The sequence below is a fragment of the Cynocephalus volans genome, chromosome 1, assembly GCF_027409185.1.
Source record: "Cynocephalus volans isolate mCynVol1 chromosome 1, mCynVol1.pri, whole genome shotgun sequence".
Classification (NCBI taxonomy): Eukaryota; Metazoa; Chordata; class Mammalia; order Dermoptera; family Cynocephalidae; genus Cynocephalus; species Cynocephalus volans.
Genome location: NC_084460.1, coordinates 223955331 through 223976614, shown reverse-complemented (window position 1 = coordinate 223976614; position 21284 = coordinate 223955331). Strand labels below are relative to the sequence as shown.

Sequence of the window (21284 nt, the reverse complement as noted above, 5' to 3'; positions counted from 1 at the left end):
AGCCTTTAAGATCTAATCATCTCGCTGAAATGGTCTAGACATAGCTCTTTTCTGAGGTAGGCAGCAGGAATGAATCATAACTAGAGCCACTCTCAGGCTTATGAGTATATTTTTGGCAAAAGAGGTTAAACAAATATACCCCATATATAATCAACACACTTAAGATTATGCTCCTCTTGGACAACAAATAATTAATTTGTTGTCTCCTTCCTTCCCTCCCCACGCTGCCCCATAAGTGTATTTTCTCAATGTTATGATGGCACTGTGCCACCACCATCAATAAATATTAGGATGTCATAATTTCTATTATAAATTTATATTATTTTATCTCATTCAACATTTATATTGAACAGCAACCATAACAACAACAGCAATGATTTCCCACTCCAATTTCAGTGCTAAGGTCACTGCTATGAGCTGAGTAGGTCAATGATCTTAGCTCTTTTTCAGACAGAGCCTAAGGCATAGAAATAACAAAGTAAAAACTAATCAAAGGTGAGACAATGTCAAACTGGGCCTAGAATCCTTGTCACGATAAACTCACTCTATGTGGATCTCAAATCTTATCGACTCATTTTTATTGCCTATTAAATCCATATTTCTATTAAATCTGTTATCTATGCAAAATTTCTCCAGAAAAGAGAGTCCTGAAATGATTTAGTTTTAATCACTGATAGCCAGGTTTAGTCTTAGTGTAAAATTATAAAAATTGTCCTTTTGAACTTTTCCATGAGCATAATGATATTGCCTCTAATGAAACAGTAAATAACTGCACACAGTGTTCTGGTCTAATGAGTGTATAACAATTTCAATGATCAGAATTCTCTCCATCAGTGAGTAGCACTACCATCCTTGTTTGGCATTTATATTACATCTTCACACAATGTTCTGCAATAGATATCACATCTTGTTCTTGGTGACGATGATAAATAGCAATGCATTTTAATTCATATTCCTGATTTTCCCTGTTTTCTACCCACATTAATTTGCACTGGGATACATTTTTCAGCACAGTCTGACTCAACACAAAGCTTCATCTCTAAAGACTTTAGAAATTTAAAGAGCTATGTTCTTTTACAATCTTTCCACATGCCAGTGTGGTAGGTTAGGTCAAGATATATTGCAGTTGAGCAGTTAATTCAATAAATATTAGTGGCTTTCTTGGTTGTTGAATGGAAGAATTCTACTCTTAATAAGAGCCACATGTGGGCTTTTGAAAAATGAAAATTTTCTGGGCCAAAACCCTAGACATTTTAACTCTGCAAGACTAGGTGAGGGCCCAGAATTCAGCATTTTAATAAGCATCTCATGAGATTCTCATGCCGGTAGTCCCAAGATCTACCAGTGAAAAACTCTGAAAGTGAATTAGTTAATGTCTAAATTGTGAAGTTCCTTGTCACTGGACTATGCTTAACCAAAACTACTTTTCCTCAGTTAGAAATCCCCTATGGTTACGTTTAACAGTTATCTAGATTACCCAGAAAGTTTGCTGATTTCTTTTCTTCATATCAGAGACAACAAATATTTAACAAATATGTAATCATGGAAGTTACGGGGATGAGGTTACTTTGAGGAGTTCAATCTATACAGATCCATGTGTCTTTGACTTTTATCTGATAAAAATAGTAAGTATTCTAAAACAGCAATTACTTCAAAAGGTAACAGCAATCTGGGCAGAAACACAAAAACTGGAGAGGTAAACAAGAGACCCCTGATTTAGGTTTTGGCTACAACAGGTGTGAAGATCTAAAAGGCTAATAATTCAGAATATGCAATTAGGAAAGATGGTCAGGACAGTGCTACCTCATTTACAATAACAGTGGGTGGCTTGCTGATCACTTTCTGTTGTATCACTAAGGAGTAATGATCAATTAAAATTTAAAAAGTTAAATATTGTAGAATCAAGAGAGGAAAATTACCACATCTCAATTATTCACAAGTTGAGTTTCTGTTGTGTGATTTATTCATTAGAGTATTTCAAGCTGTTTTTCACTAATAAGGAAGAGTCAATGGCTTGTTAGTGCTTTTCTATTTGTTATTTTCTTTTTTTTTAAATTTCTTTGGGTATCTCAGCTTCTTTTTAGAAGCCTGCAGAACTTTAGGGAGAAGGATCCTTGCTCTTTCATCACAAGTAACAGCTTTGAAAGCTAGGGACTTTTTCATTATCTTCAACAGTCTCATAGTTGCCTGAGACAGATAATTTCATACAGGACCCAGTTACCTCTGGGTAGGCCTGTTGTAACAGCCCAATAACTGGTCTGTCTCTGGTCTTTGCCCCACTCAATCCATCCTCCATCTGTAGCCAGAGGGATTTTTCTATCATGCAAATATCATAATGCCATTTCACCACTTCAAATCTTTCAAGGACTTCATTGACTGCAGAATTAGGTCCCAACTTTCCCCAGGGATAATTCTAGGCTCATTTGCAGCCAGTTTTCCTTCACTTTCTTTTGACACTCTACCAATACCAAAGAATGTATGATGCCCCTAACAAAATGAACCGTCAGTGCTTGCACTTTCTGTCTCTCTGTCCAGAAGGCCCAGCTCCCTGTACCCTCCTGATGAGCTTCTGCCTCATCTTCGGCTTCAGCTCATGCCATGTCTTCAGAAGGACCTTTTCAGACCTTGTTAAGAGAAAATCCATCAGGGACCACTCTTCTAGGCCCCTACTATTGCCTGACCTACATTTAAGCACATAGTGATAATACTTGATTTAGCTCAACTCCTTTCTCCCTCTGGACTGTGGACTTCCTTCTTAACCATCCTTGTACTGTCTTGCACCTAATAACATAGGTACCCAGCCAGCATTTATTGATTGATTTCCTATAAGAAATTACAGACTCATTTCTGAGTCTGGTATTCAGGATTCAGAAAACAAGCGTATAAAATTTTAACTCAATTAAAATCACTTAAAAATAAAAACAAACAGATCAGAAGTGTTTACTGGGATCTCCCACTTTTGGGGTCTACAGCATACAAAATAAATAGCCATAAAACACAGTCCTTAAAAAATATTGGAAGTTTACAGTTTATTTGAAGATGTAACAAAGCACATATGAGAGAAAGATAATAAAATTACACATATATACATGAAAATCTTTCCATAAAAGTATACAAACTACTAGTGACATTATTTTGCACAATAATGTGCTAATTAATTATACAAGGAATTTATGCATAAGAAAAAGTTCCAAGCAAAATGATCAATACACACTGACAATTTGTGAAATAAAATTCATAACCAATAGACAGATACAATAATTTCAATCTCACTGCTAATCAAAGAGAACAAAATAATGTCAAATTGTCAAAAATAAAAGCAATTATGCCTATTGTTGGCAAGTGTAAGAGAAAATGGACACCTTTATATATAGCTGTAAACTGATATCAGTTTTCTGGATAGCTACCCCAACATGGGTATTAGAAACCACTATATGTCCCTTTACCCAAGAATTTCATCTCTATGAATTTATCTAAAATAGCAAAGCTGGTGGTTACTAAATTTAAACTATAGACTGTAAAAGTATTCACTTTATTAAAAAGGAAATGCCTAAAAATCCCAAACTAGAAGACAGATAATAAAAAATTAAGATAGATACATAAATTAGCATGTAATAAAGCCACTAAAACTAATGGTGTAGAATTATAATTTGACAAGAAGGATGTTTACAATAGGTTACCCAATAAAGCCAGTTATAAAATAGCACATGTGGCACAAAAATGATATATTTGAATACAAATACCTGAAATTAATTACAAGTATCAGTGCAGCAGATGAAATTGAGTGAAGTTTTTATATTTTTCATATTTGTATTTTTTAATTTTTTTCTATAATGAGCATGTACTTAGGAGCCCTTGAATAGTAAAAACTTTTGTTTGAATGAGGCATTAAAGAAAAACTATGGACTAACGTGTCCAGGAAAGATTCAACAAATAAGGCCACTCTTGTTCTATGTGAGAGAAGACAGAAATGCTATTCCAGGCACTGAGAAATGACATGACCATAGATATGGGAGGCAAGAGTGAGCAACAGTGTATGAGCATTACAGGAAGAAGAGCAGCCTAATTTTCCCAGGAAGAAATGCGTGAAATTTTCTATGGCAGCCAATAGGGACTTTTGAGCACAAGTATATCATGAAAGCAGTGTTGTAAGCAAACAGACAGGACAATTGTGTGCAATCTGCATCTAGCAGAGATCCTGCAGGTACTAAATCCATTTCTGAGATGACTGCTGTGATTTAGAAGTATCATTATGTGGGCTCAAAGAAAAAGGGTTGAGTTGAGAGAAATTATTAAGAGGGAGTAGCAGCCAGGCACCCTGCCCTCCTTGAGGCAGTTGCAACTGATGACACCTCTACCTAGCATGCCCTCCTCCTGGTTATTTGCTTGGCTCAAGGTCCTGAGTTTTGTCTCAGCTGTCACCTTCTCATTGCAGCCTTCCTTGACTTCTGTCCACTCCCAGTCCCTCTTGCCCTGATTCATTTATTTTTTTCCATAGAACTTATTACTTTCTAACATTCTAAATGATGTACTTCATCCGTTTATTGTCTGTTTCCCACATAAGAATGTAAGTATCCATAAGGGCAGGAATTTTGTTTTGCTAACTCATGTGTCCTCTAAGGTCGAGAATAGTGTTCAGCCTCTTTTAGGTGCTCAGTAGATATTTGTGGAGCTAACAAATTAGTTGGATCTAAAAAAGGAAAGGTGGGGAACTGGGATAAAATAGCTCTCATTAATAGAAACACACTTTCCAAATGAGGTAATTTGAAGGTAAGATGATGCCTTTGAATTTGGACAAGATGACTCTGAATTAAAATAGTGATTAGAAGTGAAAAAAAAGTCCTAGAAATTAATAGCAAATACAAGACCACAGCTGGGGGGGAGGTCTCATACCTGGAGTTAAAAGGAATGATGGACTTGGGAACTACAAAAGGAAAGAAGATGAGGGTAGAGAGCTAGGAAATAAAAGAGAGAGGAGTAGTAGGAAAGGGCAGTGATGCAGGAAAGAAGGAACAACTGGAAAATATAGAGAAGAAGAAGAAAAAAGAGAGAGAGAGAGAGAGAGAGAGAGAGAATGGGGAAGAGCGTGGTTTCTCTGAATCCCAGGATAAATCTTAAGAGTATAAAGGGACAAATAATGGAATTTTACTTCTTTTCCACTAGAAAAGACCTGAAAATATTTCAGAGCAAACAGAAAGGAGTCAATGGTAAGAACTGGAGCTTTAGTCATAGGTGGTTGAAGCAATGCATGAGAAACATTACTATGAAAGAGATGGTTTGGAGAAAAGAATAAAGACACTTTTTCCCATAGACACCAGGAAAGAGAAAGAGAAGATAACTATAAGAAGAGGATAAAGAGAGTAAAGAAATGTATAAAAATTGAAGTGTCACATTCTTTTTGATAGAATAGGTGTAGAGATGATATGCCAAGGAAGGGCTAGGACAGCTGGGACTGGGGATGTGAAAAGAGAGAAAAGGTCTAAAATAGATCACATGGGGAGTGAGCCTGAGAGTACAGAAAAAACAATTAAAAAGACTGCCAGATAGCAGCAGAAACCAGATTGAAGTTTGAAAGCATGGAGTTCTAATGAGCCAAATCTGCAGTGCTTTGTTTGCCGCTAGCAGTGCTGTCTCTCCTGGGAGAAGAAGAAAAGAGAGCAAGAGTTAGAGGTAGACTACATTTAAGAATTTGCTAGATGAGCAAGGATGCATAGGTTATCAAGGAAGAGGTGAGTCTTAGGAGTGCAAATCTTAGGAGTGCATTGCTGAGTGCAAATCCAGCTCATTTGAAGCAAGGAGGGCAATCATCGCTGAGTTTGCAAGGAAGTGGGTTTAAAGTAATAAAAGTAGTAATCCCTCAGCTGAAAGCTGAAACTTTCAAGGAAATTAGAAAGCTTCTAATTTCTCACCTCCTTCCCCCCACCACTCCTGCTGAGACCATGGGAATGAGAAGAAGCAAAAACTAAATGAGATCAGAAGATTCTTACCAGAGGACTGCTGTGAAGTGAGCAATTGTGGGGGGCGGTGATACAGGTGACACCTGTCTACAACTGTACGTATTTTCAAGACATTAGAGTTACTAATTTTTAAATACACGACATGCAACCCACTAGAAAAATAAGTGGAGGTTTCTGTTATATATATATATATATATATATATATATATATATATATATAGTTTGAAATTACTAAATTATTACTCTTTCATATAAATGCAGGTTCTGCTTTTTAATGAAATCCTAACACTTCTTGTTGATGCAATAAAATCATCTGTAGTGCAGAGGTGGCCCCTCCACCTCTCTGACTTCTTCCTACCACAGTCTCCTCATTGCTCACTCTGCTCCAACCACTTCCACCCTCTTTTAGTTCTCAGAATAAATCAAGCTCATTCCCAACCTGGGGCCCTTGCAGCAGCTGTTCCACAGGCCTGCCATGCTCCTCCCCCAGACATGCCAGGGAGGGCCTTCTGCACTGTCAGTTCTCACTTAAGTGTCACCTCCTTATAGACCTTCCCTGACTATCAACCCAAAGTAGCCTGCATGCACTCTTTATCCCATTACCTTGTTGTTGTTGTTTTTTAAAATCCCTGACACATTATCAACTGATAATATTTTACTTATTTATTTGTGTTCTGTATTCTGCTTTCTCCGATTAGAATATAACCCCCATGAGGAAAGAGATTCTGTCTGTCCAGGCTGCCACTACATCTCCAGAATCTCAAATACATCCAAGGACACAGCATACATTCAATAAATACTTATCGGCCCACCCCGTGGCACACTCGGGAGAGTGCGGCGCTGGGAGTGCAGTGACGCTCCCACCGCGGGTTCGGATCCTGTATAGGAATGGCCGGTGCACGCACTGGCTGAGTACCGGTCACGAAAAAGACAAAAATAAATAAATAAATAAATACTTATCTAATGAATGAATGAATGAATAAATGAGAAAAAGTTGGTATTTTAATACTAAATATGATGGAAAGTTACATTGAGTTATAATTTATTCATCAGACTGTACCAAACAACATGAGAGGTAGAGATGGTATTCTTCCTGCCTCAGCACAATCCCAAGTGATCATATCTGTATAATTCCAAGCAATAAATATTACGAGAAAACAAAATGTATTGCGATTGGAAGGATAAAGTAAAAAGTACCTTTAAAGATGAATCTAAATAAATCTCAGTAAAATTTTAAATAATCAAATGAACATAAAAATGTCTATGTTATTTTTCCCATGCTCAGGGAGGCATGGAAATAGAGACAGATTTTACAGAGTTTAAACCGTGTGGGATTTAATTAGTTAGGGCCATATACGCAAACAAAATGTTAGATAAAATTTTCCATGAAATAAGTTCTATAAATTGTAAGTAATGGTTTGCTGTTTGTCTTGCTATAATAGATCTAGAAAGCAAGCTTACTTAAGAGATTAAGAGGAAACAGACTCTAATCTCTTCTCCATAAAAGGCAATCTCTGAATAAGAAATTCAGTCTCCCGCTAAGTTTTCACATTTTCTGTGGAGAGTATTGTTTGTTAGTTACTTATAAAAAAAACAAAAAAACAAACACACACACACACACACAAAAAAAAAAAAAACCAGAAGGGAAGAAATGTTAAAATAAAATCTATAATCTTTATAAATTATTTATGTTATAAAACTCCTCATGACCTTATGTAGGACTTTATTTACTAACCATGATCCTCTGAAATATAGGTAAATTTAAAAAGCACCTTGCTTCAACATTCCCTTAAGGTACCAATGCAGAAGTCAAAAATCAAAAGAATTAATGAATAAGGAAATTTCAGAAATACCCAAATTAGGAGACCTTTGACAAAACTCCTGGCCTATATTCTTCAAATACCTCAAGATCAAGAAACTCAAAGTAAGGTTGAGAAACTATTCTGTTTGCAGACTGTGATTTTGCAGGAAAATGCTTTTACCCTTAAGAAATACACACAGTATTTAGGGAAAAAAGGAAAAAATGGATGAATAGCTAGCTAGACAAATCTAAAGAGGTTTTTAAGGCTGTCAAATGAAACAAAAACTTCACTCATATCAGTGGGTAGAATAATAACAAGCAATTGGTAAACTATAAGCAGGTGTGTGAAAGAACCATCTAGTATAAGAAATAAATCAATAAAAATGGCAACATCTGTTTTTTTCAAGCTCTAATAACATTATTACTTCAAAAAATGAGATCATAATACAGAAATTCAAATTTAAAGATTTCTTGGACTAAAAGCCTTTATAAATTGATTTCATTCTTTACTCATATGTGGTAATTTAAAAAATTCTATGATGTCATTTGAATTTTAAGTTGAAAAATTAATCGGGGAATTTAAATCATAAAATAGCACATAGAAATAAAATTGCAGACATACCTTGACACATTAAATCTTTTCCCACTGTCCTTAAAATCTTAATTTTAAAACTGAAGCACTAATAATAATAAAATAATAGTAATACTACCTTGTTATAAAGCTTGAATTTATCTATATTATTGCCAACATTAATTTCAATACTGCCATAGGTTATACAAATAATTAGCATTTTAAGATTAAGATGATATTGGTAGAAAAAAATTGAGAGCTAATGTATTGTATATATTGTGATGTAGATACCTCATTATTAATCTCAAGCATCCAGCAGGTTCCCAAACTAACTGGGCCATATTAAATCCCCAAATAATATATTCATATTTATTCTTTCTTTCCTTTGCCAACCTAAGTCCCCTCAGAGAATAGCAAATTGTGAGTACTAGGAGCATACCAGGGCTATACTGAATCTTAAAGACTAACAAACAGCACATAGATTTACTGAAACAGAAAAAGAAGAAAAGTCTCTTAAATAAAAAAAAAAAAAAGGTCAAGGTTCAGCTGGGGAAATCTACTGACCCACTTTACAATTAAAATGCTACTTTAGCACACATGCGCACACACACACACAGAGGGAATTTTCCACTGAGGTTACACATAGTAGATATCAAAGCTCTACCAATGACACCCACATTCACCATCCCCCAGGCAAGAGCATGCCTTCTGAGTTCAGTCTGCTCACTAATGACCCTGATTGTTTTTAACCTTAAATCTTTAAAGAAAAATGTTTATAGGAAATCCAAGTTTCTAATTAAAACAGAACATCATAATCATTTTTAAGGAGTCATTTTGTTTTCCTTTTTTTTTTTTTACAGTCAGTATTCCTGAGTTCATATTATGTATATACCCAAAAAAACAGTAAATCTTAATTTCCAAAGTAGCATCATTTTAATATTACAAAGAAATGAGGCAAGTCATTACTTTCATTATTGTGAACTCTGAATCATTTAGCCCAATTCATGACAGGTATTGTGCATATAATATAATGTCATTATTGAGTAAAGAAATTTGATGGCATATCTATGTTTTTTACTTACCAGTTGTTTCCACAATGCCTTCTAGGATGACGACAATCTCGAACTGTTCACTTTGCATGCTCCGCTGGGATAGGTCATAAAAGGGGCTTTTGGCATCGATCACGTGGCAAATTGTGAGGGGGGACACAAGAAAAAGTTGATCTGCCCCTGTACTAAAACCTACATCCAGTTCAAGTTGGTCAAGGGGAAGGAACTCACCCTCAGGTGTCTGCCGAGACTAGACAAGCACATAGAAAAAGAGAAGAAATCACCACTTGTACTGAAATTTTCAAGGCAGCCCAACAGTAATTTACATCATTGCCAACATTCTGCACTATCAGTCATCTACAACAAAATCCAAACAAATCATCATGCAGCTATGTTCTAGCAAATGGGCCGAAATCCCACATAGCTCATGTGGAACATACATGCATTATTTATAATATACAACTTTCTATAATTACCATTCCCTAAATCCTGAGCTTTGGAGAAATGCCTGGTCCAACAATGGCTGTTAGCATAAACTGTGGAACTGAGTGTACATGTGATATTGCTTGACATAAATCACTGCATGATAACTTATTGCATGCCAGATTTTTTTCCTCACAAAGCTACTAAGTAGGCAATTCTTATGGAGTTTATTAAAGTTGAAAAAGATTGTTCATAATTTTAGAACAAAATTATTGAATTGTTAAAAAGCAAAACACAATAATTTATTTTTCCAGGACTTTAAAAAAGTAACAAATAGATATAAACTGGAATAGAAGAGTGAAGATTTTATCATATCAAATTATGTTATGTACACAAGAGTTCACATAATAATAAAAGGCAGATACTATTAGCTAATGGCTTTCAAAGTCATAATAAACTGCATTATAATTGTTTACTTTTCTACTCATATTTATTTTATGAATTTTAAAACAGTGAAAATTGTGCTAAATTGAACTTTCCTTAATCAAAAGACAATTTTAAAAATCTGTATTTGGTAAATATAGTTTAGTAAAATTTTCATAAGGTAGTAGCATGCAGTTTCAGTATAAATCACTCTAAAGCTTAGTTCAATAAACTGTTCACATGCTAAGACTCTAAAAGAAAATTAAATATGACTATTAAAAATCAGCAAATCATAAAAGAAAACTTACATATCCTTTTTTTCTATTCATTTTCCTTTTATTATCCATATCTGCTATATATAATAACCATGTACAAGCAAGTTTTGGGGTTTAATTTATATAATGATGGTGATAAAATAAGGGCTGGGTAATTAGAGCTGCATGCAGAAAAATTTGGTGGGGGGCATACTGCTGTGATCATGGGACTTTGAAGAATTCAATATATTTTAACAAATTCTGCAAAGTTTATTTAATAACTAAAGGAGGGTCTATAACACTGGTCTGTCCAATAAAACGGTAGTATGAAGGCAAAATTCTTACTTGCAGAGTTCCAAGAAATATATTTTCTTTTTATGCAGAGTAAATGAGTTAGAAAGCACTGAGAAATGTGGTTTAGTAAGATGTCCTTCATGGCAAAACAGAACAAAGGTCTTCAAATTGGTTGTGGTTTATTATGGCAGCAATTGCTGCAAAGAATCTCAACAGCAAAATTAGTCAGTTAGCGAGGTTCCTTTGCAGTAAGTGATACTGAGGAATATTATTTGTGCAGAAAAAAAATAATAATGAAAACATTGAGACCATTTTTCTTTTCTACGTTGTGGGTGGTTGGAAAAAATGAAAAAAAGAAAATGATCGCTGACAAAAAGAAATTCATGAAAAAACCTGATGGTGCAAAAATAAAAACAGCAGTTCTAGCAACCAGTGTTGGAAAAAACAAGGCATTTCCAAACAACAAGAAAAAGCTCTCCCTTTCACCTATATTTCTTAACCTATTCTCAAATTAGAAAAATATGGATGAGACCAACATCTTCCCAACTACACAGTTGTATGACAAGTATTAATTGATATAACAAAATAAAAGCCAAATGCAAAACAAAAATACATAAAAACAAAAACCCGGTATCACTGTTCTCTCACCTACTAAGACACAGGTGCTATATAAACACAAGGTGGTATTCTGATGTCTATAATTAATAACCAGAATTTGGGTCCTTTTACTAACTATTCTAAGTTCTGCTCTTTCTGCACTAAATGGCAGTGTTGACCATGACAATTCTTTAAAAATTCAATTTCCCATTTATTTTAAAATAATTTTCCCAGAAGAAGATATATTTTTCTAATTATTATATATGTACACCAACACTAAATTTCCCTCCCTTATTTATTTATTTGTTATTTATAACTGGGCATCATTTTAAAGGCTTTAGAGTAACCTATAAATTTTATATCCCCTAATCATTCAATAACCCATGAAAAAAGTGGCCTAGAAACAGGCAGGCTATCAGGACAATGCCAACCTGGAATCAGAAATATTTTATTTTTAGCACAGTAGTTTATTCAGATATAGGTAATTTATTCTTAAATATGCATGGATCTATTCCATTCAGACTCAATATCCCTTCTGATTTTAAATGTAGTTCTATATTCTCCAAATTACATCTATGTAGCCCCCCCCCTGAAAAAATGTTTATATCCTATCCATGTCTTCCTTTTACGAGACACTAGGGGAAAAGTAATAACTTCATTTCTTTGAAAGATGCTTTTTATGATTAGACATATATTTTTCAGGTAAGTAAAATTTCCTATATATGCATTGAAAATTATTTTCTAGTGGATACAATAGAGTTTAATCTTTCTTTAAATGGCTGAGATACTATACATATCCAAAATTTTATCGTTCAGCTCTTCATCCTTTGTTAGGCCATCGATTATTCTAGCTATCGACATGCTCAACAACCTGATTTTTGTTTGCTTCTTTGACTTTGAAATATACCAGGAAGTCTATTAATCACTGGAATTAGAGATAAGGCTTTGGCCCAGGTCAAAAGTGAAAAGCATGGTCTTAGTGTGGCAGGGCTTGTAGTGCTGGAATGTTTGATGTCTAAGTTACCTTATCAGTGCTTAGCCAAATACTTTTGATGTTCCAGAAACCTACATATACCTACCAAATGCATTTTTAGAGGCATACACATTCTATTCTAAGCTTCTAAATAATTCTAACCTAGGCTGTCCTAATTCTGGTGCAATTTCAGAGACTTTCTGCAGCCAAAAAAAAAAGCCTATGTTAGTTTTAAGTCCCTCAACTTATATAAGTGGAGTGAGAGAACTTTTGTTCAAGCACTGTGATATACACATGTATATGAAGGGGAAATAGAGAGAGAAAAAAGAGGAGTATGTATGTGCCATGTATGTGCCTTTATAAAATTAAACTGTGATCTGTAACTTGAATATGTAATAAATCAGTAGCACTGACAGTCAGTTTCCTATTGCCTTATTTAGCTATCAAGTACTATATTTCACCCAGAAATATTTGATAATAAACAGAATATTTTGAGATAAAAAACAATTTAACCTTTCTTCACTTATGTCATCTTAAGAATTGCAGTATAAGGAAAAAAACCATTGATAGAGCAATTTCTTGGTGATCCAATTATCTCCTTTAGCTCTCTATAAACTTCCTAATTTCACAGGGAACACAAAACCATCATTTCCTAGATAAAAATGTGTAAATAAATGTGGTCTAGATCAACAATATTTCAAAATATTTTCGAATTGGAAACAATTGCTAAAAGTTAAGATTGATGCATGAAATAATTTAAATTTCTAAAAAGCTGACTAATAAGGTTGACTTCTATTTTATGAAAAAAATATTTAGAATGATAAAAACTGTAGAACAAATAAGAAAGTCAGAAAGAGGTGAAAGGAAAGACAGTGAATGGAAAATTAGTAATTCTTAAAAATTTAGAACATAATTTCAAAAACTATGACCTAAGAGTGACTTCTGTTCAACTTTTATTTTCAATTTTATGGAATCTTAGGAAGGAAATAAAAATCTTTCCACCATTTTAAAGCCTGTCTGGTTACTTACATTACAGCAAATTCTGGGAGTTAAGAGAGAAATTGGGAGAATTAAGAGAAAAATAATCTAAGGCTTATTTTTTTTTTAATTTACCATGCAAAAAATTATAATTTTAACATCATGGATTTTTGAAACTATTTTGTACAATTTAGGTTGTGGTAAAAATTTCCAAAAAATGCTATTTAATATTAAAAAATGCTATTTAATAAATAATATTTCAATCACATACATTTTCATTATACAAAAATGGATCTATGTGTACAGTTTTCAGTCATTTTACCAATTTCAAAGAAACAGTGTTAAATGACTTTGAACTCTCTCAGAGTCAGAAAAGGCCTACAAGATAATCAACTACAGTGCTGCTACAGATGGAAAAGAATCAAAAATCACAGGTGCCTGGAAGGGGCCATCGTGGTCACGTACTTTAACACAAATAGCTTTTATATTGCAGTTGATAGACTGTTGATACTTATCCAAAGATGCACGCGCACACACACACACACACACACACCCTCTGGGATACACATTTAGCACTGTGGACAAGCAGATCCACATGTGGCCATCCTCCTTCTGAGGGATATGTGGCCAAGCATCCACAGTCACTTGGTAGGGCCACACTTCGCTAATGCCATTCATATCTTTGCTGCCTTTCCGCCATTTCTCTAATCTGCAGCCATATACTTTTCTAGCTCAGAGTTAGACTCGAGGAATTTTGAATAAAACATTTCATCACTACTATCTGACTCTCAAGATTTACCTCTTTCATATTCCAAGCCTTGACCCACACCCCACCACATCTCTCAAGTGCCCATCGGAAAAATTAGGGGAGGAAAGGGGATGGAGAAGGGAAAAGAGAGGAGAAAAGAGGAGACGAGGCTGAGCCATCTTTCCTACCACCTTCCCACCATTTTATCTATAATTTCACTTCTCATCTTTGAATGTATTATATGCATATACATATGCAGGCACATGCTGAATATATGCTGAAGTCAGAAAGAAAATTACATGGGGTGAGGTTTGAGCACTATCTGGAAGCTAACATTGGGAAATGAGCCACAAGCAGGTACCAAGGTCAAGGACAAATATGTCTGGTGACTCAAAGCTGTTATGGCAACGGCTCAGACCAAAATTTAAGTCAGGTAGAGGAGAGTATAGACCTAGAATTTTATCTGGATAGTCTGCAATTAAATTGTACATTTATTTGGACTCCTTAAGTTAGAAATTCCATAAATACTCAGGTGGAAAAAACTATAACCAACATTAAGTCTAAAATAAAAAATTTTAATGCTAAGCTAATTAACCCATAAAAATATGTTCACTTCTACGAAAAGAACATACCTTATAGAATGGAATGTAATTTATCTTGTAATAGGACGTGTGAAGCTTTTATACCATTCTAATGAAAGAGCAGCTTTATAATTCCTTGAGGGCCTTTTGTGGAATTTATAACTGTGGACAGGATTTGTAATCCTACTTGCACATTTTCTTCCTACTCACCAAACACCCTTCAATCCATCAAATGCTTTTTCTTGTTTCTCTTTATCATTTGTTCTTACCTACTGCTGTGTATTTGTGGGTCTCCATGGCCCTCATTTCTATTCACACTTTATTCCCTGAACACAAGCTACCCTGTACTTTTCAGGAACCACATTAAAAATAAAAAAGAAAACATTCAAAACAAAACATCTTACTACTATTTTAAAAAAAGGAATAATAATAATAGATTTAAAAAATAATCCATGTTCTATACTTATTGGAAAATTGTACTTGTGTCAGAGAAAGTAAAACTAGACTAAATAGGAACTGTGCTCATTTTTTAAAGACATAGTGAATCCACCTAAAGAACTCACCAAGCAATATGGTATCTACCCCTTAACAGTTCTAAGGTACTCAGTCTTTGACCTCTTTCATATTTTTCCTAACAGCTTGGATGGTGTTCAAAAGAAAAGGTTTTTTTTCATAGATATTCTGTTGTGGTTTTAATTTTTAAAAGGGAGGTAAATCATTGTCTCAAGATTAAAAGTAAAGTTCAAATTGGCTAAGATCAATTGCTGAAAAGAGTTGCCAATTAAGATCATATAAAGTCAAAAATGTAATCGCGCTTAAGGGTAAGAGGTGGAATTATGACAAACCAATAAATATATGAGAAAAATCCAAGAATCCTGTGGTCCAGGAAGCATTATGGTTAAAAGATTAACAAAATGTTAGGAAATATGAAGAGGATAAAACGCTTAATGGTTTTGCAGAGAACATTTCTTTTTTTATTGCCTTTGTACTTGATCACATTCACATGGGGAAACCAGACATCATCCAGTTTTGAGTGTCCATATAAATGGAGGATAAAAAAGGTTAGTACAAAAATAATGCAAGTGATGTCAGAAGAGGAAAAGAATGTACTCCACTACCTTTCAGCAAGTGCAAGTTAAGGATTGCATAGCTGACCTACTAGAAAAGAAACATGATGACTATTAGCAGTGAGGAGAAATATTAAGATACAAGATATGTTTCCATGAGAAAAATTTATCCTTATCTCTTTGTCTCAAAATATGGATTCAACAATAGATAATTTTATGTTTTCTTTGTGTAAGAAAGGTTTGACTGAATGAATATATGCATATATATGATTTATATATACAAATATATATGACAGCAGTTGGATAATAAACTTGTAAATTCTTGAACAGTGTATCAAAGAAGATCATTTCATTCTATTATTTCATTCTACCCTTAACGACTTAGAATTCTAGGGGAATCAACCATTAGTATTAGACTGACAGAAGGAAGTAAGTGAGATTTCCAAATCCCTTAAACCCAACACTAAATTACAGGGTCCAGAAGTTAAGGCATTGGTCTCAACTCCCTAATCCAGGCATTTTTATAAGAACTTTGAACTGGGCAATATATTAACTTAACAATATTAATTAGACTCTATTCAACTAAAATAGATTTGTAATTGATAATTCAAGTAAAAAATCAATATGGAAGTGAGAGAAGGAAAAGAGAAAAATAGTCATCTTAAAAGAGCTTTTTATGGCAGTATTTATAATTAAATTATAGATTTTCAAAAATAACTTCAAACTATATCCTTTCATTTTTATTTAATCTACTTTTTTTGTTTGTTTATTTGGTTGAGTAGAAAAAGGACTGATCCCTCCAGGCATAAAGTTGGAAGATCAAAATTTGATTATTGAAAGAAATTTCAGTATTTTCAATCTGGGAAGACAGGAATAGAGTTGAAATAAAATTTTCTTTTATATAAATGAGAAACATAACTAAAAAGTAGGCAAAAAAGTTTTTAAAAACTTTCATCAAAAGATAGGGACTTCAAAAGAATTATGCATGGAAAATTTATAGTAGCAAGTTTTAGAAAACCATATCCATGTTCTTAGTTTCTTCCCAAGAATCAAAAGTGCTTTGTAATTAGTAAATAAAGCTCATAGTTATATTGATACAGAAGCTTTTATTCAGAAAACAAGAAAACAGCAGTAAAAAAATGTTAGTGAAATTAAATTAGGTTATAGGAAGAACATACATGCACTATAATTACTATCGTTAAATATTATATTGCTTTTTGCTGCCTTAAAAATTCCATATATTCTGTATTAAGGACATGTAAACTTTACATTTACAATGTTAAACAAAGGTTAAAAGAGGAGACTGAGTATGTGTACTATTTTATAAGAAGAATGTATAAAATGATAGCAAAATATTATTTAAAGATTTTGGTATAGCTTCTCATGAAAAACACTGTTAACTGTTTTAGGTCACTTCACTTCAGTCTCTAAAAGAAAATGAGAGCAACTTGTTAAAGGTAAATCTCTCCTCTAATTTTGCTGAGTTCCCCAATAAAACATGACTTCTTTTTAACGAAGTCTAAACAATGACAAGAACCACAAGTATTCACTTTAATTACAATGGCTACAGGAAAAATCAACTTCAAACGAACTACACTGGCTGGCTGTCGACTTGCCACTGATCAACCCTCTCCTTTCAGAAAAAGCATGGGAGGATTTTACCATAGTTTTGCTTAAATATAAATTGGTGCCACATGTCAGTCATTTTTACTTCTAGCATAACATCATCCCAACAAATCTAAAGTAAACAACTTTATAGGAATATTATACGTATCATTTTAATTAAATGTTGTTTTTATCACCTTGTGTTAATATAGCACCTTGCTCCAAATTTTTTTAATCAAGACATTCTTTATAGTATATGTGCTACATAGCTTTATGCAGAAAAATCATTAGAAGTACCCTGCACCACTGTAGAGACTGAGTGCTTCAGATTCATTGTACCTTTGTATTAAAAATTAATAATAATAATATGTAGATTAATTCTAATTATTTCTGGCTTTATTACAATAAAATTTAATAGAATCTAAAAACATCTAAAATATGTTGCCTGGAAAAGATATGTTTTCATAAACAACTTTATATGCTTGAAAACTACAGAATAGCAGTAAATAACCTTTAACACTTAATTTTCAATTTCCACTAGACTAATCAATGTGGCAAACTGCTCTTCAATAAGACTCTCAATGTGATACATAAACATGGATTCCTTGCAAAGACCTTGGTACTATATTAACAATTAAAGTGCTCCTAGCTGCCCTATAGGCCTTACCTAAAGAAAGAGATGATGTGTCATAGTCTATGCATAGAAACAGGCACATACAACAACTACTGCTACAATAAACGTCTCCGATACAACTGCTTAGCTTGATCCAACAACCTGCTCACTTCAAACAGCAGTCTATAAAACAATATGCTAAGTTAAATTTTTAAAAATGTATGCAGTTCACTGAAGTTAATTATAAAATAATATGATCTATTCAAATTATTTATTCACAGTTATCTTAATGAACGTGTACTTCAGAACTAGACTCATAATTTTCCACTGTGGTAGTCCAATTTTACTGTATGGAGCACAATAAATATGCATATGATGTTAAGTGACAGGACAAGTGAACTGCTTTAATTCAAACATTTTACTGAGCAACTTGGTCAAGAGTAATTAGGGTAAGATCTTATAAGTGAATAATGAAAATGACATTAAAACAAAACTTTTTAAATCACATTGGATCACTTTTACCTTCAACCTAGGTTGGGACTGTGCAAAACAATATATACTCGTAGAGTGGAAATTGAAATTTCAACAGCAATATCTCAACTTAAATATTTATTGGACTTTCATTTTTTTAATACTAAATTAATTTCGTTATAGTTCCCTATGAAATCTTAGATAAATCTTTTTCAATTTATGAGCTATTTATTTGAAATCATCTTTTTCAATTTATGAACATTTGAAAACTCCTAAGGAAAATCCCTCACACACAACTGTAAATGACACATAGAGAGGAAACAGGTCTTTAAACTCTCATTCCCAAACTCTAATTGGATGAATGATTAGGGAGGACTCCTCTTGTTTGTGGTGGTGCCCTCTAACGACTAGATGGACTTTACTTTAATAACCACTCCATGTTCAATTTGTTTTAGCATTTACACCGCTGATGGTAGGAAGCAATCTTCTTTAATGGATGCTGAAAAGCTTGAAGTGAAATCTGTAATTGACAAAGGCTTCATAGAAACAGGCAATTAAGAATAAAATTAACAAGAGACTCTACAGGAAAAGCACTCAAGCTTTCACAGAATACTTCTCTAGGAAAACTTTTAGTAAAAATAAAACTCTAAATGAACTAGGTGTGGTTTTTTCCACTTTATTAACTGATCCCTGGATCTGTATGCTTGTGCTAAAAGTAAAAATAAAAAATAAAATAAAAATTTTTAAAAAGACCATAGATAGAGTTATTGGTTCTAGAGGGATAATCTTCCTGCTGATATTATTAGGAGAAAAAGAATAAAAACAAGCCCAAAGCGAAATTGAGGCAAGTTCAACACCTATTTCTTAAAACTAAAACCGTTCAGTTCATTTTTAGTACCTCAAGTTGCATGCAGCAGTGTTGACAACAAATCAAAAGCGCTCAGAAGAGCCAAGCAGCAAGGATAGGAAGGAGAGCAGGGCACTAATTTCCCTCAAGGCTCCAGGAGCCAACACCGCTCCTCAAGTGTTACTAGTCCAGGAAGTGATACAAGCACATCCGAAAGGATGAATACAAATAAGAGCACTAGAGTAAGTGAGAAAAGAACAGAACTGTCACTGTCCCTCTGACCAATCTCCCAGCCCCTTTTCTTTTCCCTCCCCCGCCCCCCGGAAGTTTACCTGGCGATAGCAAAGACCGGGGGGCGGGGGGGTTCTCAGGTGAGTTAATTCCCGGCTCGGGGAAGCGGCAGGTAGCAGGGCAGCACTTACTTTGAGCAGCTTGCAGCGGATCTGCGCGGAGACCATGTGGCTGTTGCGCAGGTTGCCCACCCGGAACATGAGCGTGAGTTTTCCGTCCCTCATGGAGATCACCGCGTGCTCGCTAAACATGAGGGTCTCAGCGCGCTTCTTGGGCTGGGACATCTTGATGAACATACAGCCTATGAGGAAGGCGTCCACGATGGAGCCGAGGATGGACTGAAAGAGGAAGAGGATGATGCCCTCGGGGCACTTGTCGGTGATGTATCGGTAGCCATAGCCGATGGTGGCCTCGGTCTCGATGAAGAAGAGGAAGGCTGACGGGAAGTTATAGACATTGGCCACGCAGGGTGTGTAGTTGCCGACGTGGGCTTTGTTCAGGTCGCCCCGGGAGTAGGCGATCACCCACCACATGGACGCCATGAAGAGCCAGGCCACGGTGTAGGTGAGGATGAAGATGAAGAGGTTCCAGCGCCACTTGAGGTCCACCAGCGTGGTGAAGAGGTCCGAGAGGTAGCGGCTCGTCTCGCTGCCCAGGTTGCCGTGCTGTACATTGCACCGGCCGTTCTTGTCCACGAACCGCTGCCGCTTCTTCTTGGGCACAAGCTGCTGCTGCGGGCCCTGGCCCGGCCCCTGGGGCTGCAAGCCCGAGCTGCTGGACGAGGTGGTCACTACCTGGTAATCGTCCCCAAATTTCCTTCGGAGTGCAGACATAATACGGAGGGGCGAGCCAGATTCAAACGCGAAGCCAAGGCGCAGGAGCCGAGCGCTGCAAACCAGCACCAATAAGGAGGTGGGGGCGGGGGAAAGGGGGGAGAAGCGGGAGCTCCTGGGGTGGGGGGCGCAGCCGGCAGGTAACTGCGGTCTCTGCCCCCTGCAAACGCCTCTCCTTCTCCCGTGGGTCAGAGGCTTTCTTTCCAAGGTGAGTCTTCCAACCAGAAAGTGTTCTCCCGCACTCAAGGCAGGAGGGATGCAAGGACCAGAAACCCAAGAGCAATTTTGCTTCCAAGCTTTTCGAGACTCCTCTTTTCTTCCCCCACCACCGGCATCCCGGGCCACCTCTTACCTTGCCACAGTTCTCCTGACTATCCTGAAGCACCCTCGAACAGACTGCTTGAAATTAACGAGTTGACAGGCCAGTCCACCCCATCTGCCAACTCGCTGGGCTGCCGGAGCTGCCGCTACCTGCTTGGACCAGACCCTCCCCCCTCCCCGCCGTTCCCCGATCTCCCGCCCCCCCCTCCCGGTAAGGCTCCCGGCTCCCCCCGGCGCTCCCGCCTCCTATCTTTTAGCCAAAATCCCGCCCAAAGGCATGTCTGCCTGGCACTGGTGCAACGCCCCCTACCCACACCCTCCGGGCTCACAGTCCCCCGCTCCGGACTCCAGAAACCTGTCCGCCTAGCGTTCGCGGACCGCCGAGTTTCCGCGGGCGCCACCAGGGCGCTTAGGCGGACCCTGAAGGGCCCGCAGGCCGCCCCCGCGCTCAGCCGAGACGCGGCAGTGCGCGACGCCTGGGCACTCACCCCGCGGGCGAGGGCAGGAGGCGGCGCAGCGGGCGGCAGCGGCAGCCTGGCCTCGCACTCAGCGCTCACGGCTGTTTTCCTCGTCCCCACTTTTCCTGG

At 36.2% G+C, this 21284-nt stretch overlaps 1 protein-coding gene across 1 annotated transcript in view; it reads right to left on the bottom strand.

The window, feature by feature from the left end:
• The window catches only part of KCNJ3 (potassium inwardly rectifying channel subfamily J member 3), a 151239-nt gene extending 130863 nt beyond the window's left edge, over window positions 1–20376 (bottom strand). The window contains exons 1-2 of the mRNA XM_063115736.1: window positions 19675–20376; window positions 9412–9628 (exon numbers count right to left, since the gene is read on the bottom strand). Coding sequence (XP_062971806.1) covers window positions 9412–9628; window positions 19675–20376 — 919 coding nt within the window. The remainder of the gene's footprint in view (window positions 1–9411; window positions 9629–19674) is intronic.
• Window positions 20377–21284: the final 908 nt, after the last annotated feature.